The following is a 14,232-nucleotide window of genomic DNA, read 5'->3' on the forward strand; positions in this document are numbered from 1 at the left end:
TGCATCATCATCGACGTCCGCCTAAGCAGCTCAATCCTCGAGATCCTCCTAGAACACTTCCGGTTGCGACGTTTCTTGAAAATCTTATATCACTTCCGCTCCAGTTCGCGAGAAACCCCAATTCTTGTATATCAGCTTCTGTCTCGCCTCTCAGGAAGCCAGCTTCAGAGGTCTCAGTTGAATCTCGCCAACTTAGCCTTCTGCCTGATTATCGATTGTTTGACAAGCATCACTTCCTGCACGACGGCCTGACCGATCCTTTCGCATTCCCCTCACCTTTATTACTCTCCCCTTAACCATGTCCGAATCAGCGGGCGCAAATGCCCCCAAGCCAAGCAGCAGCGTGAAGCTCGTGCTGCTCGGAGAGGCTGCCGTGGGAAAGGTATAGTTCTCCTCGCCACGTTACACAGGAAACAACAGCTGATCAGCTTTTCGTGGCCATTTCCAGTCTTCTCTCGTCCTTCGCTTCGTCAACAATGATTTCCAAGAGAACAAGGAGCCAACCATCGGCGGTAAGACACTCCTCCCGTTTCTCTACCCCCCTCCCCCATCCAGCGAACCACACAAGATCAATGGAGATGACTCAACATTTCGCCCGGTCATACGTTCGTGTCTGTCGCAGAGGGCCTTGCATGGTGTTACACCGGTGGCGATCCATTTAATGCGCCATCACCCCCCATTCTATACCCCATATTTGATCCGAAGTGGATAGGCTAACATCATCATCTTCCCCATACAGCTGCCTTCCTTACACAGAAATGCACCCTTCCTTCGCGCACAATCAAGTTTGAGATTTGGGATACCGCCGGCCAGGAGCGGTTTGCCTCGCTTGCCCCGATGTACTACCGCAACGCCCAAGCCGCTCTGGTGGTCTACGATGTTACCAAGCCTTCTTCGCTAACCAAGGCGAAACACTGGGTGGCTGAGCTTCAGCGCCAGGCCAGCCCTGGGATTGTCATCGCGCTCGTCGGTAACAAGCTGGACTTGACCAACGACGGTGGCGATGCCTCCGCTGCTCTCGATGCCCAGGACTCGGCTGCTCCCGAGGGCGATGAGGCATCTGGCGAGGAACGTGAGGAGCAAAATGCCACCCCCGGTGATGCTCGGAAAGTGTCAACTCGCGAGGCAACCGGTTATGCCGAAGAAGAGGGATTGCTGTTCTTCGAGACCAGTGCAAAGACTGGAACCAATGTGGTGGATGTCTTCACGGCTATTGCTAATGCTATTCCAGAAAGCAGTCTCAAGACTGGTCGCGGCCCAGCAGGAGCTGGCCAAACCGCTCTCGGTGGCCGGGCCGGAGAAGATAGTCGTGTGAATTTGGGTGATCAAGGTGCTGCGACGGCCAAGGAGGGCTGCGCCTGCTGATCCAAATCTCCGCATGCCATTTGATCTTTCTGTTTTCTTGCTTTCCTAACATCCCCTTGGCAATTTTTCAGGCGTCTTCATACCTATTACTTTGTTTTCGCTCCGTCATTCAAGATACGTATGAGTTACACCTCATGTTGTAAACTCTCAATTGTCTCTGTTGCACATTTCAGTGGTCTATCACCCTTTTGTTTTGTCTTTTTTTTCTTTTTGCATCATAATTCAATGATACAGTGTCTGCTAGAACTTGAATGTATAGAGAATCTGGGCCTAGAGCAGTATACTGGAATGTACTCCGTAAAACCCCTGGAACTACTAGAGCACACTAGGCCATTACCGAACAAAAAGCATTGAAAATTAGTTAAAGTCTGGAACGTTAGGAACCAATAACTAAGAAGCAGCCAATCAGAAGCAGCCGAGGGCAGGGTAGTCACGGGACCACCTATCCCCTAACAAGAAAGTACGCTAAACCCAATCTGGCCCAGGCGCACCCTAAGCGAAAGTGACGATCCCACAGCAAATTCCCATTTGGCTTCTTGATGCGAGAACACCTCCCCTCCGCCGACATCACAACCAGCAATTCCGCAGCACCCCGTTGCTCACCATGGCTGCCGTCAACAAGATTGCCCTGAACTCGCCCTCCCGGCAGAACCCCTCCGAGTTGGAGACCGCCATCGCCGGCGCTCTTTTCGACTTGGAGAGCAACACACAGGACCTGAAGGCCACCCTTCGTCCTCTGCAGTTCGTCTCTGCCCGTGAGGTAAGAATTGCGCCTACGCCTATCGGATATCAACCTGGAAATCGTGTCGACTGGAATTTTTTGGTGCGCTTTTGTGTGATCGGAGCAAGAGGCGGAAATTTAAAGATTGATCATGGGGAATGTGGACACGCCTCAATTCCTTGTCACAGACAAAATACAACAAGGCAACATCGACATCTGGAAAAGGCACACACTACCATGACGCCAACCGACACGCAACGACCCAAAAAATTCCCCCGACATGGTTTCTGTGGTTGAGATCTGGATTTTGATGTTTTTTACATTTTTTGTGTGCACACGCTGCACGTTGGAATCAGTCATTCTAACATTGTTCACCATCACAGGTTGAGGTCGGCCACGGCAAGAAGGCCATCGTTGTCTTCGTCCCCGTTCCCCTTCTCCAGGGCTTCCACAAGATCCAGCAGCGGTAAGATTCGACATCCACCACACACACACCCACCACCAACCACGAAAAAAAAACCCCTACGCATAATGAACAAAAAAGGAAGAATCAAGAGAACTAATCAATTGCGCCCCAACAGCCTCACCCGCGAGCTGGAGAAGAAGTTCTCTGACCGCCACGTCCTCTTCGTCGCTCAGCGCCGCATCCTGCCCCGCCCCAAGCGCTCCGTCAACTCTCGCTCCACCCAGACCCAGAAGCGCCCCCGTTCCCGCACTCTGACCGCTGTCCACGACTCCATCCTCGCCGATCTCGTCTACCCCGTCGAGATCGTCGGCAAGCGCATCCGCACCAAGGAGGACGGCAGCAAGACCCTCAAGGTTGTTCTGGATGAGAAGGAGAAGGGTGGTGTTGACCACCGTCTCGACGCCTACGGCGAGGTCTACCGTCGTTTGACCGGCCGCAACGTTGTGTTCGAGTTCCCCCAGAGCGGCGCTGAGTACTAAGCTTAAACTATACGAATCACCAGTTTGAGCTTTGCTTCTTGTGTTGTTTTGAAGGAATGGAGGGAAAGGACAGGAAAGGATGTCGGTGTATTGGGTTTACTTGTTTCTAGGTCTTGAAACTCAACTAGATCCAAGCCAGGCATGACGGGTGAAAAGACCAAAAAATGCATTCACGGGTTTTTCTTTGATTTATGTGTGCCCCTTTCCATTGACTTGGTGCATGGTTTGTCCTCCGGTTCTTTCATCGAGAACGAGGCGACGGAGCTGAGTATTATTTTTTTCCACATCCGGACACCGTGTTTCTTCTTTAATGAGGATGAGATGGGATATGTGATAAACTATTCCAATTGAACATTTCCGACTTTCAATTATGCGTAGGAACGTCAGAAGAGAGAGAGAGATGCCCGAAATACTGTCCTGGAAAGCCCAAGGTTTGCGCTCGTACTGCATATCCCATGGATTTAGTCTAAACATGCATAAAGGATCAAGTAGCTCTCCCGTTCCTTTCTCATGTTCCATCTATTCATTGTTCTATCTGTGTTTTGATATCTCCTCGAACTTCGGACAGTCATATACATTCGAGCAACCAGTTGACATGATAAAAGATGGTACATGTATGGTATGCAACTATTACTATCCACGGGGGTATGAACAAAAAGTAAAAAAGAAGAACAAGCAACTACTATGAACAAAGACAAGACGGTTAACGACCCATCTATGTAATCTACAACCCAGCCTGAATCTTCCCAACTCCCAAAACCATCCAGTAAGCCAATTCCCTCGCAACAAGGTCATCAGGCTTAGAAGCCTTGCCAACATTCTGCTGCTCAAGCTGCGCCTCCGCATCCCATTCCATATGCACGAAGACCGGAATTTCCAACACATCCTCATCCTCCTTCAAAGCAGGTATCACCGCATTCTCATCCCGGCCCCCCTCTCCATCATTGTTACCGTTATCATTGTTCCCAGCATTAGTAGTATCCGCCTCAGAGCCCGGCAAAGTCCCCGGAATAACCTCCAGCACGACCGTCGTCCAATTCCGACCCTTATCCCAAACCTTCCCAGCCTCAGGAACCTTTTCAGACGCACGTAAACCCGTAAACCGCGCATCACCCGCGATAGGAGCCGACGCACCCTGCAACGCCTCATCCCAAACATCGCTATTCGCCCCAATATCAAACTGCGGACTGAGAACCGTGACTCTACTCGCGACTCGGCCCGGCGTTACAGACGGGGTAGCGAGCGTGATGCGGACAGGGTCAAACATATGGTTCTTCAGCGTGAGGAGAACATGCACCGGCCTAAGCGGGGGAAGCGCATCCAGGTCCGGCGCCGAGGAGACCGTCGTCGAAGTAAACGACGACGGCGCAGCCAGCGCCAGCGGCCGCAGCGTAGGCAGCGGGATGTAACTGAGGGCGATGAGACGGATGCGGAAGCGCGTGGACTGCGGCTTGGTCTCGGGTTTGACGAGGATATGCTTGCAGGACTTGCAGCGCTTTGCGCGCTTGGTGCGGAGCAGGACCGGGAGCGGGAGGAGCTCGTCGACGAAGCGGACGTCGGGCGATTGCTGCGCGCGCTGATCGAGCGATGCGACGCCCTCCCAGCCGCCGTCTGCGGAGGCGAGCCGCTCGATCACGGCTGCTTCTTCGCCGGCTGGTGTGATGCGCAGGCCTTCGCTTGCGGTCAGCGCCTCGCGCATGACGGGCGGCTTGGATTTGGATTTCTTGTTGCCGCCGTACAGGCCGCTTAGGCGCGATGAGGAGGCGTAGAGGGACATGAGGCGGTTTAGGGCGCCGGGCGAGGAGAAGCCGAAGTCTGAGCCTAGCGGGTCGCTGGGGGAGGTTGAGGTCTCGGAGATCTGGGTGCGGTAGAAGGCTTTTAGGGCGGCGAAGCGCGCGTCTGTGTTGGCGGGGGCAAGGTCGTTGGAGTCTTCTTTTGTGGTTTGCGTCTCCTCGGTGCCGTTGTTGTCGTTGCTTCCCGCGGCGCTGGGTTGCCCTTCGGCGGAGATTAGGGTTGATAGGGGGGATTTCAAGTCGCCGAATGCACGGGAGCCTTGTCGTGATCGGGCGTCGTAGGCTGGCGATGCGGTGGAGTCGGTCATTTTTTGTAGTTGGCTGCGGATGTTGGTGGGCTTGTCGAACTTGATGCCGATGTCGAGCGTCGTCCACATGCAGTATCCGCAGGACAGTACCCATGGCCCTTGTTGACTTCCATTGCCCGTCACGTTTTCAATGGTGCTCACAGCTAGCGGGGCTGTACAGACGGGACAATTGAAGCAGTTACGTCCACATCTGAATGCAGTTAGCAAGCTTGCGTTGGAGAGGATAGAGATATTTGGGCATACCGATTGCCATCACTTTTCACCATGCTACTCGGTGTCTCAAACAGACAGTTTGGACAATACCAACTCACGACTTCCTCCGTTATGCAGCGGGGGCATTTGATTTGGTGACAGTCCTCGCAGTATAGAAGCTGTTCAGGGGGGTGCAGCGAGAAGTTGGAACGCAGAGACCTAGGGTCGAATGTTTGTTCTTCATCTTCATCTTCCTCCTGTTGTTGGCCACTCTCCTGCTTTGGGTTTGTCTTATCTTCATTCGTGGATTCTGTTGTTCGTTCCGGTGTTTGTTTCCGTGGTGATTCCCTCGACCTTCGCTTTCTGGCGGGATCTGGGGTTGGAGTATCGGCGCAAGGGCACGAGATGTAGGTGTATGGAAATGGACGCGACATGATAACTTGCCGGTGGATGGCGGTTTAATGAGACGGCTTCATAAAATGGTGCTTGGCTCGGTCAATTCATGCTTCACGTTGGCGGGGTCGAGATAATAAGGGGAAGATGCAGAGACAGTAGGTTATAACAGTAGTGTAAGGACCCGGTGGGCTAGTGTAAATGCTGGTCCAGTCATTAGCATTCACTTCTGGGTCTTGAGCTTCGTTCTGACCACCTCGAGCCTCCCGGTCGTGGGGTAAGGAGTCGTCAACGATACGCGACAAACATACCAAAATACGGCGCAAGTAAATTATTTAACACCCGGCCTTCGAAATGGTCTGCCCAGGCTTCCAATAGGGACCTAGGAAGCTCTATCCAGCGGGGACGGCGAATCAATTGCGGGCGCAAGAAAAAGCACGAGCGTCGCGGAGATTAAGCTGCGGTCCTGCGGAGGTCGATATCAACAATCGACGTCAGAACAAAATTTGGGCTTCAATCACTCCTCCATTCAACTCTCCTCCACCCCCGCAACCCTCCCCCAACAATGACATACGATTAATTTCTGTTCTCCGATCACCAACAAAAAAACCACATAATTAATTTATCCTACAATGTTCTCCCTTCAGGCCATCCGGTCCAGTCTCCCGCGACGATGTCTCGCCGCAAATTCCGTGCGGACGTACGCTAGCCAGACCCCCGGTAATCCCATGATAGAGGTATTCAACCGCAAAACAAAGCACCTGCAAAAGGACCGAGCCGCTCGGAATGTCGAGGAAAGCCGCAAAGTCGATTACCTGAAAGATGAGGTAGCAAGGCGGTTATGCGAACGGTTGCTGGTAAGGAAGCTCGCGGAACAAGAGAAAACGGGACAAGGAAGGAAGGGATCCCGAGCATGCAATTGCTGACGCTATGTTCGCCTGCGACTTCTAGGACATTAAACGTGATTTCCCCCATGTGCTTGATCTCGGCGCAAATAGCTGCAACATCGCGAAAGCATTGACGACACCGGACCTCGATATGGGTGCGCCGGAGGGCGTATCGACACCGCCGCTGACGCAGAAAATCCCCAATCTTACCTGCGTGGAGACATCGCGGGCTTTGCTACACCGGGACGAGGACATGCCTTTCAATAAAGAACTCAATATCACCCGCGACGTGATCCCGGACCTGGAGACACTGCCGTATCAGCCCAATACATTTGATGCTGTTCTTTCTTCGCTGTCGATGCACTGGATCAATGATTTGCCGGCCTTGCTGAATCAAGTCAACACGATCCTCAAGCCGGATTGCCCTTTCATTGGAGCTATGTTCGGTGGGGATACTCTGTTCGAGCTCCGGGGGTCGATGCAGCTGGCTGATCTGGAGCGACGCGGTGGAGTTAGTCCGCATGTGTCGCCACTGGCGGATGTTAAGGACGTGGGAAGTCTGCTCAATCGTGCTGGGTTCAAGATGCTCACAGTAGATGTGGAGGATATCGTGGTTGAGTTCCCGGATACATTTGCTCTTATGCAGGATCTACAGGCTATGGGTGAAAACAATGCTATCATGCATCGGGAGGCTGGCCCCATATCCCGGGATGTTTTGTTGGCCAACGAGGCCATCTACCGTACTCTGCATATGGAGGATGATGCGCCCGGTATTCCTGCGACATTCCGAATGATCTACATGATTGGCTGGAAGGAGGGCAAGGACCAGCCGCAGCCATTGCAACGCGGTAGTGGTGATGTCAACCTGAAGGATATCTTGGGTGGAGGCGACTTTGAACGGCCTTGATCACTTTCGGCATGATGTTTATAGTATAGAAGAGGAGATGGAGATTGGATGGATAATCCAACATAATGTTTTAGTATATCAATGTAAAACAGTCACGCTGAAAGCCCACAGGAAAAGATTTTGGACAAGAAAAAAAAAAGACAAGGGAGCTTTGTATGGAAATGCAAATAAAGCATAAAGCCTCTACCATAAACAACGGCAAATGAAAACAAAAGTCAACAATATTACAATATTGCGCTTCTTTTAAACCGTCCGGCGGTCCGTCATGACCCGAACAATTGATCCAGTCCCTGTCAACTCCACCAATTTCTCATGCCAATTGAGCAGCACGCTCATCTGCTGACCACCACCTCCTTCACCAACGTTCCGGGCCTGGATCTGCGAGAAGCCCGTACCTTCCGGCGAAATGTTCTTCGATCCGCTGCTGGAGCCAGAGGAAGACATACCCTTGTATCTGTTTTGATTTTAAACAAGTTAGCTCGGTTTCAAGAGACCTTCCAATCATGGAAACGTGGAGGGATTGTGCCTTACAGGTACTTCATCAAGCAATCCGCCCGCTCAGCCCCACCATTGTTAGCACAGACACCCTCCAGAACCCGAGTCATCTCCGCCTGACGAATGCCCTGCAGCACCTCAATCACAGTTGCCATGTGCACCTCCTTGGCGCGGTCGTCACCGCCCAGCGGCGCAGTGTCCAGAACGTGGCGGAGGGCGCCCTCGGTGTCGCCGCCGCGCAGCAGCTGGCGCACCTGGGTTGCGACATTTGCGGCGTCACTGGAGGTCTCGGGTTGGGGGAGGGTAGCAGGGAGGAGGGTTTCCATAGGGAAGTTGGCCGACGACTCCGGGTCGAGCTTGTCGACGTTGATGGTGCGGTAGTTGATTTGCGACATGTTGGCGGTGATTTGTTGTTCCTTTCTGTTTCTTGTTTTTCGGGACTGGTGTCTCGGTGGGTTTCCAGGGGTTTTGAAAAATAATTGAGCTTTAGACAGGGTATATGAATCCCAATTAGGGGTTATTGGGGGGTTCGCGCGGAGGTGAAGCGTTGCCTGTTGGGTATATCGGGCGGTGGAGAGAGCGGGGGAGATTCGGGGAATTGGGGCGGTGTTGCCGGGCGGTATGAGATGCAGTTATCGGCTCTATATGGTAAGGTACTAGCTAGTAGCTACCAATGGGTATTATGGGTGCATTTGAATCACTGTGAGGCTAAATTCCCCCTAGTATTTAATCGTTTAAAAGCTTATGAAGAGCTAAACATTGAGTTGCAAATGGTACGTGATTTCTTTCTAATGTGGAGTCGTTCGGCGCTCGCAGTACTGGTAGATCTAGAAGACTAGTTTAAACACGCAGACTACCGTGGATGGTGATGAAAAGCTTCTTGTGATAGCCAGCTTTCCCACTTGGTGTAGCTAATGAAGCTACTGGACTTGGATCTTTCTATTTGCCTGAATGGAGACAGATGAAATAAACAAAAATCTGCGTAAAGCTTATGGTGCAGCTGTGCCAAAAGTGCTATTTGGAGCACTTGAATGAAGAGGTTATCTATGGGAGCTTGGAACTTTATGATTGACTAGTACTAGTATCCCTGGAATTTTCCGAGCTTGACATCACTTGTATCCTGAGCTTTAAGCCATTGAACGTGATTAGCACCAACATTGAAGAGGGGAACAGGGAGCCCCGAGATGCTATCCATGTGTATTAGTACTTGATCATTATATTGGTACATTTCTTTCTTTTGATGTGCGTTATACTTGCTATGACTCGCATATCCATAATCTTCCATTCGATTCCGTTTTCTCCATTAACATTCGAATGAACCTTGGAGCAAAATCACATCGATCTTCAGCATTGAACTTATTCAGCGAAAATGATAGAAGACCAGCGGAAGATTCGAATCCTACATCTCATTGCTCCAATTAAAGATCAGCAATAATAGTAACCGCTTCACCGGAGCCTAGTAGCTACATAGTACTAGTAGCCTCTTAGTACTTTCCCCGATTAGGAGCTATCACTGTTCTCACATAGAGAGTACCTCCCCCTTCCCAATTGGGCTTGGTTCTCCTCCAACTCTCACTTTCTCTGCCTATAAATACTTTGTTTTTCTCCCACTTTTTCTTTTTCTTTCTTTCTCTCTTCTCTTCTCTTCTCTCAAGGCCGTCGCGCCTCTTCAGTCGACAACCCCACTAACCTTCCAGCTTCGTAGACCGCACTAACCTCGCAGCTTCACTAACCTTCCAGCTTCGTAGACTTCCATAGTCTTAGATAGCCTGTCCGCTCCTCTTTTTTTACGCTCGCGAGCGCAAGACATGATGATATCACACATGTGTTCCGATCTTACAAGTCTCCAGGCTTTCGAGCTTGCGAGCGTGAGAAACGACGACACTCCACAACTGATCTGATCTTGCAATTGTCTCCGGGCTTCTCCCCTCCTTCTCCTTCCCCTCCCCCGTCTTCGTCCTCGTCCTCGTCCCTGTCCCTTTGCCCCTGCCCTTCCACCTCCCCCTCCTCCCCGTTCAAGCCTCTGGCTCTTTGCTCACGTACTTGGTGTAGAGGCATGAAGGAATGCCATTATGCCCAAAAGCCCGAGTATATCCGTAAGACCCCTTGTAACTTCTTTCTTCAGTACTAGTGTTTCTCACGACCTGTATCAGAGGATGTATTCTTCTGTTCGAACCGAATGACCCCCGAGACGTATGCGTATATCTGTGTATTCAATACATACTATGTGCGGGATCTACTGTACTGATTTATGCTGAGTACTGCCCAGGTAAATGAAAGATATTGAATACTTTGAGAGAGCGTGGAGCTTTACAGAGTATGTAAAAAGCCAATTCATTCCAAGATTGTCCTCCAAATAAACAGGCTAACTTGAGGATATAGAAGCGAAGCAGCTGGGTTAGGCCATAGACAGCTGTTCACGGGTGAATGTTCATAGTGAGTTCCATGTCCAAAAATCCAATAGCAGGCATAAACCAATATCTCTACAGCTCTCCATCTGGTCCGTGGTGATTCTTCCAGGGGCCAGAAAGCTCTGCAGCGGCAGCTTCGGCGGTCTTGGTCCACGTCTGCATGGTCTCCTCGTCCACCTCATCCAGGAAAGACAAACCAGCCATCGCCCGGCCTCCGCACGCACGCTCTAAAGCTAAGAAAGCAAAATGGCCGCCGATGACGGGTCTAGCAAAGAAATTCGGACCGGGGAAGTTACCATCGCCCTCCGTCTGGTGAAGATCAGTGAAGGGTCGGTCGGTAACAGTCTCGTTGACCCAGCGTGCAACGGACTCGAGAATTTCCGTGCGAACGGGCTTCGATGCCACGGCCATCGAGAAGAACTCCCAGTCGGTCTTGGTGTAAAGGTGTCGGCTGTCGAGGGGAAGTCCGTATTTTTGACGCACGTAGTGGTACCACACCGACTGCTTCTGGTAGATGTGACGAGGAACGAAGCCAGGGGACTCGTTTGCGGTATTGGTTCCGTCTAGGTGGAAGCAGAGCTGGGCATCTGCGTATAGGTTGTAGATCGTGGTCCATGAGCCATACCAGTCGTAGGCGAGCTTAGCATGCGAGCCATCGCGGGACATGGCAAACTTCTCCCACTTGGCAATATACTGGTCGGCAACGCCCTAGATTATGACATCAGTATTCATGTCTTGTGCATATAGCAAGCTGTCTGATACGTACCTTGAAGTATTTGGCATCATCGTCATTTCCAGTTAACTCGGAAAGTTTGCTCATGGCGTTGATGCCAACAATCCCCTTCAATGCTAGATTAGTCTGCAGTGCTAGCCAGCCAGCAAAGTCGTCGGTTGAAACTGTGTCTGTTAGCTAAATGTTGATGGATTTGAGGAGCGAGATGTTGGACATACGTTGATTAGCTGGTTCCAATGAGAATTCCACCAAATAACCGGTCCATTGCTTCCAAAGACGGTAGCTTCGCTTGACCCATTTCTCGGCAAGGTGCTGGCCTTCAAGACCACCACCCCATTTGCCATCTTGGTGTGCAATACCTGAGAATTCCTGGAGCTCGTTCAGAGGGAAGAATCCAGTCTCTTCGCTAGATTGCGTCAAGGGCTGCGCCGACCCTTGTGAGGACCAAATAGAGGCAGCTTCAGATGCCTCTGAATACTGAAGGGAATTCGCAATAGCCAGGCCCATGATCAGTATGTTACCACACTCTTCCACCGGCATGTACTCATCTCTGCCATCGGGATGACCCGTAGCATTGGGGAAATGAGTGCCCAAGTCATGCATAGCGTAGGTATTGGGGTATTGACCACTCAGCATATGCTCAATTAATGGCTCAAGAAGATATGCCAACCATCGTGGGTTGGTATACAAAAAGAATGGGAAGGCCGGGAAGATGACATCAATAGTTTGGAAGTTGCCGTTTGATGAGATCTCCTTCAGGAACAAAAGAGGGTTCTCTGGGGTTCCAGAAAAAGTTGTAGCACCCATGACCTGCCGCGCACTGAGGGCGACAATTTGAACATAGTCATCTGCACCAGAGAGGTAGGCATCATCGGCCACTTGCTGGGAATAATTGGCTGCCAGAGAGGCTGCCACGGCGTGATCGTTATAGTGGAAGCTGAGCAACTCCTCCGTAGTTGGATACCACGATTCCCAAAGCGGTCGCATCAGGGTAAGTCCGCGAGCTGATGCATACTGCACAACGGGAATTTGGATAAGAGCAAGGGTGAAGGTGACGCTATCGGATGATTGCTTGGATGACCGACCAAGGCTAAAGGATTTGGAAAATGCAAAAACGGGCGAGCGGTCCCGAATAGCACGGAAGTCCTGGTCATTCTCATTTCCAAGTATGCCGGTTTTAGCAAACCTTTGCCTTACCTTCCCTGCCTCTCCGGACTCATACCTAGTATTCTATGGACAAAATGGTTAAGCCAATGATATGAAGTTCGGGATGTTGAAAGCACTTACTGTAGGCCCGGTGAAGTGAAGGGTGCCCCATTCCGCACGATCGCGGATCTCCGATAGCAGGAGTTCGTTCTCTCTCCGAATTTTCCATTGTTGTAGAGTTGGTTTCTCCTTATTTTCGATATTAACAGTGTCCCACTCCCAGTTGATCTTAGACCCAGTGTCTCCACTCAGCCATCGCCCATCAATGTCCATGTAGACATTAACATCGACCTCGCCCTTGACATCTATTGTGATATAAGAAGCCGGAATAGACTGTCGCAAAGTCGATGTCGGCGTAATGGGGGAGAGGAATGAGACCGTGATTTCGAGAGGGGTGGAGGCTTTAGTGTCAATGCGATAGGTAAAGTTGGTCGTGGAGGCATCATAGTTATTTCCTAGATACTCTGGGTATTGTATTTTGTATCTGTGATAGCTCAAGTCATCAGTGAATGGTTTCATTCGTATAGCGAGACACATTTATTTTTTCTCGGGGTATTGCTTACCCTGCATTTTTCCCCAAGGAATCTTGTGGCTTGCCTACCAGAGGATAAACCGAGCCCTGGCTCGGGACATGGGCCATCAACGATAGTCCAACTTCATCTCCTGTGTAGAACATGGGCCATTTGGCCCACGGAGCATCACGGGCATTTCCCAGCCAAGTGCTAAGGTACGGGTTGCGCACGATCAGTGGCAGCACTGGCGGTGTAAGGCTCGATGCTGTCGTCACAGCCGCCTGACAGACGGTGGCCAGAATGGCAAGTGACAAGCGCATGGCGGCACGTTTTGTTTCAAAATGAATGACGGCAATATGGTAGAACTAAGCAGGGTCAGTAAGGGAGTAGATGTGTGACAAAGCCAGAATTAAGCCAAGGGGCGTTTGGGAATGTAAAATGCGGGGAAAAGGTTCAGGTGTGATCAACGCCGAGCACGAATCGGGAGCAGTTCGTTACTATATTGGGAGCTGACTAGTTACTAATTTCATAGAAACAAATGACTAAGTAGATACTTGAAACAAGTCTTTGTTTTTCATCGATTTCTATCTTTTTTTCACTCTTTAGAATGGAGTTGATTCTTTTCAATATTAAGCAAGATTGATCTATCATCTATGGTACTCAGCACTCCTCTCCGATGATGTCATGCGGAGACGAATAGATGCAACCAGTTGATAGTGTACCTTGCATGTTTTCAAAGCAAATGTTAACTTGATTATACTTAGCTGGGTCTTTCAATTCTGTGTGCTTAAATTCAATGTTTGAAGTTTCAAAAAAAGGAAAATATTTGAAAAAGTTGCCCATATGTATTTAAATGCTAATCTAGAGTACAAATGTAGGGCTGTAGCCTGCCATTATATACAATAGTAGGCTACATAGTACCATCCCAAGGCAGAAAGGTTCTGACTGGCGACCATCTTTTATGTATATGTGCACTATGTATGTGTTGTAAAAATTGAGAAGTTCCATGTTACAAGTCAAATATTAAAAATAATTACGCACGTTGAAATTCCAATGTTCCTTACTGAGTTCTGGCGTCGCGTCTTTAGCGCGCCTGACACTACATAGTACATGCACTCTACATTAAGTGTGGTATTTTAGAGGTCACGCGGGTTTCTATTTCTAACGGTTCGACATCAATTGTCCAGTATGAGGATTCCTTCCTATCATACAATCTCTTCCTGCCTGAAAATTGAACCTGCGGCCAAGATTACTTTAGTAACTTGACACTTTTTTCTAAAAAAGAAAAAGTACCAGTAATTGCAAGTATTTTACAGATAGAGACAAATAGAACCAGTATTCAAATGTGATATTCAAATGTTTAC

At 50.2% G+C, this 14,232-nt stretch overlaps 7 protein-coding genes across 7 annotated transcripts; 3 read left to right on the plus strand and 4 right to left on the minus strand.

The window, feature by feature from the left end:
• Nucleotides 1-298: 298 nt before the first annotated feature.
• On the plus strand, nt 299-1,365 carry N7466_010472 (Rab family GTPase; the record flags this gene model as incomplete). Its single annotated transcript, XM_057169861.1, has 3 exons — nt 299-382; nt 449-605; nt 740-1,365. 3 exons carry the CDS (start codon nt 299-301, stop codon nt 1,363-1,365), a joined length of 867 nt encoding a protein of 288 aa, XP_057016470.1.
• A 604-nt stretch (nt 1,366-1,969) lies between these two features.
• On the plus strand, nt 1,970-3,031 carry N7466_010473 (40S ribosomal protein eS7; the record flags this gene model as incomplete). Its single annotated transcript, XM_057169862.1, has 3 exons — nt 1,970-2,125; nt 2,470-2,552; nt 2,668-3,031. 3 exons carry the CDS (start codon nt 1,970-1,972, stop codon nt 3,029-3,031), a joined length of 603 nt encoding a protein of 200 aa, XP_057016471.1.
• A 724-nt stretch (nt 3,032-3,755) lies between these two features.
• Nucleotides 3,756-5,758, minus strand: N7466_010474 (putative dynactin Arp1 p62 subunit RO2; the record flags this gene model as incomplete). The annotated part of the gene is made up of 2 exons (XM_057169863.1): nt 3,756-5,322; nt 5,376-5,758. 2 exons carry the CDS (start codon nt 5,756-5,758, stop codon nt 3,756-3,758), a joined length of 1,950 nt encoding a protein of 649 aa, XP_057016472.1.
• Nucleotides 5,759-6,349: 591 nt separating this feature from the next.
• N7466_010475 (uncharacterized protein) lies at nt 6,350-7,511 on the plus strand (the record flags this gene model as incomplete). The annotated part of the gene is made up of 2 exons (XM_057169864.1): nt 6,350-6,574; nt 6,669-7,511. 2 exons carry the CDS (start codon nt 6,350-6,352, stop codon nt 7,509-7,511), a joined length of 1,068 nt encoding a protein of 355 aa, XP_057016473.1.
• Nucleotides 7,512-7,754: 243 nt separating this feature from the next.
• Nucleotides 7,755-8,401, minus strand: N7466_010476 (actin-related protein 2/3 complex subunit 5 family protein; the record flags this gene model as incomplete). The annotated part of the gene is made up of 2 exons (XM_057169865.1): nt 7,755-7,965; nt 8,043-8,401. The coding sequence occupies 2 exons, from the start codon at nt 8,399-8,401 to the stop codon at nt 7,755-7,757; spliced, it is 570 nt and encodes a 189-aa protein (XP_057016474.1).
• Nucleotides 8,402-9,842: 1,441 nt separating this feature from the next.
• On the minus strand, nt 9,843-10,064 carry N7466_010477 (uncharacterized protein; the record flags this gene model as incomplete). The annotated part of the gene is made up of 1 exon (XM_057169866.1): nt 9,843-10,064. The coding sequence occupies one exon, from the start codon at nt 10,062-10,064 to the stop codon at nt 9,843-9,845; it is 222 nt and encodes a 73-aa protein (XP_057016475.1).
• Nucleotides 10,065-10,489: 425 nt separating this feature from the next.
• N7466_010478 (putative glutaminase) lies at nt 10,490-13,188 on the minus strand (the record flags this gene model as incomplete). Its single annotated transcript, XM_057169867.1, has 5 exons — nt 10,490-11,125; nt 11,184-11,314; nt 11,369-12,380; nt 12,438-12,840; nt 12,920-13,188. The coding sequence occupies 5 exons, from the start codon at nt 13,186-13,188 to the stop codon at nt 10,490-10,492; spliced, it is 2,451 nt and encodes an 816-aa protein (XP_057016476.1).
• Between the last annotated feature and the right edge of the window lie 1,044 nt (nt 13,189-14,232).

Source organism: Penicillium verhagenii (genome assembly GCF_028828195.1).
Source record: "Penicillium verhagenii strain IBT 33310 chromosome Unknown utg000011l_segment0_segment0, whole genome shotgun sequence".
Classification (NCBI taxonomy): domain Eukaryota; kingdom Fungi; phylum Ascomycota; class Eurotiomycetes; order Eurotiales; family Aspergillaceae; genus Penicillium; species Penicillium verhagenii.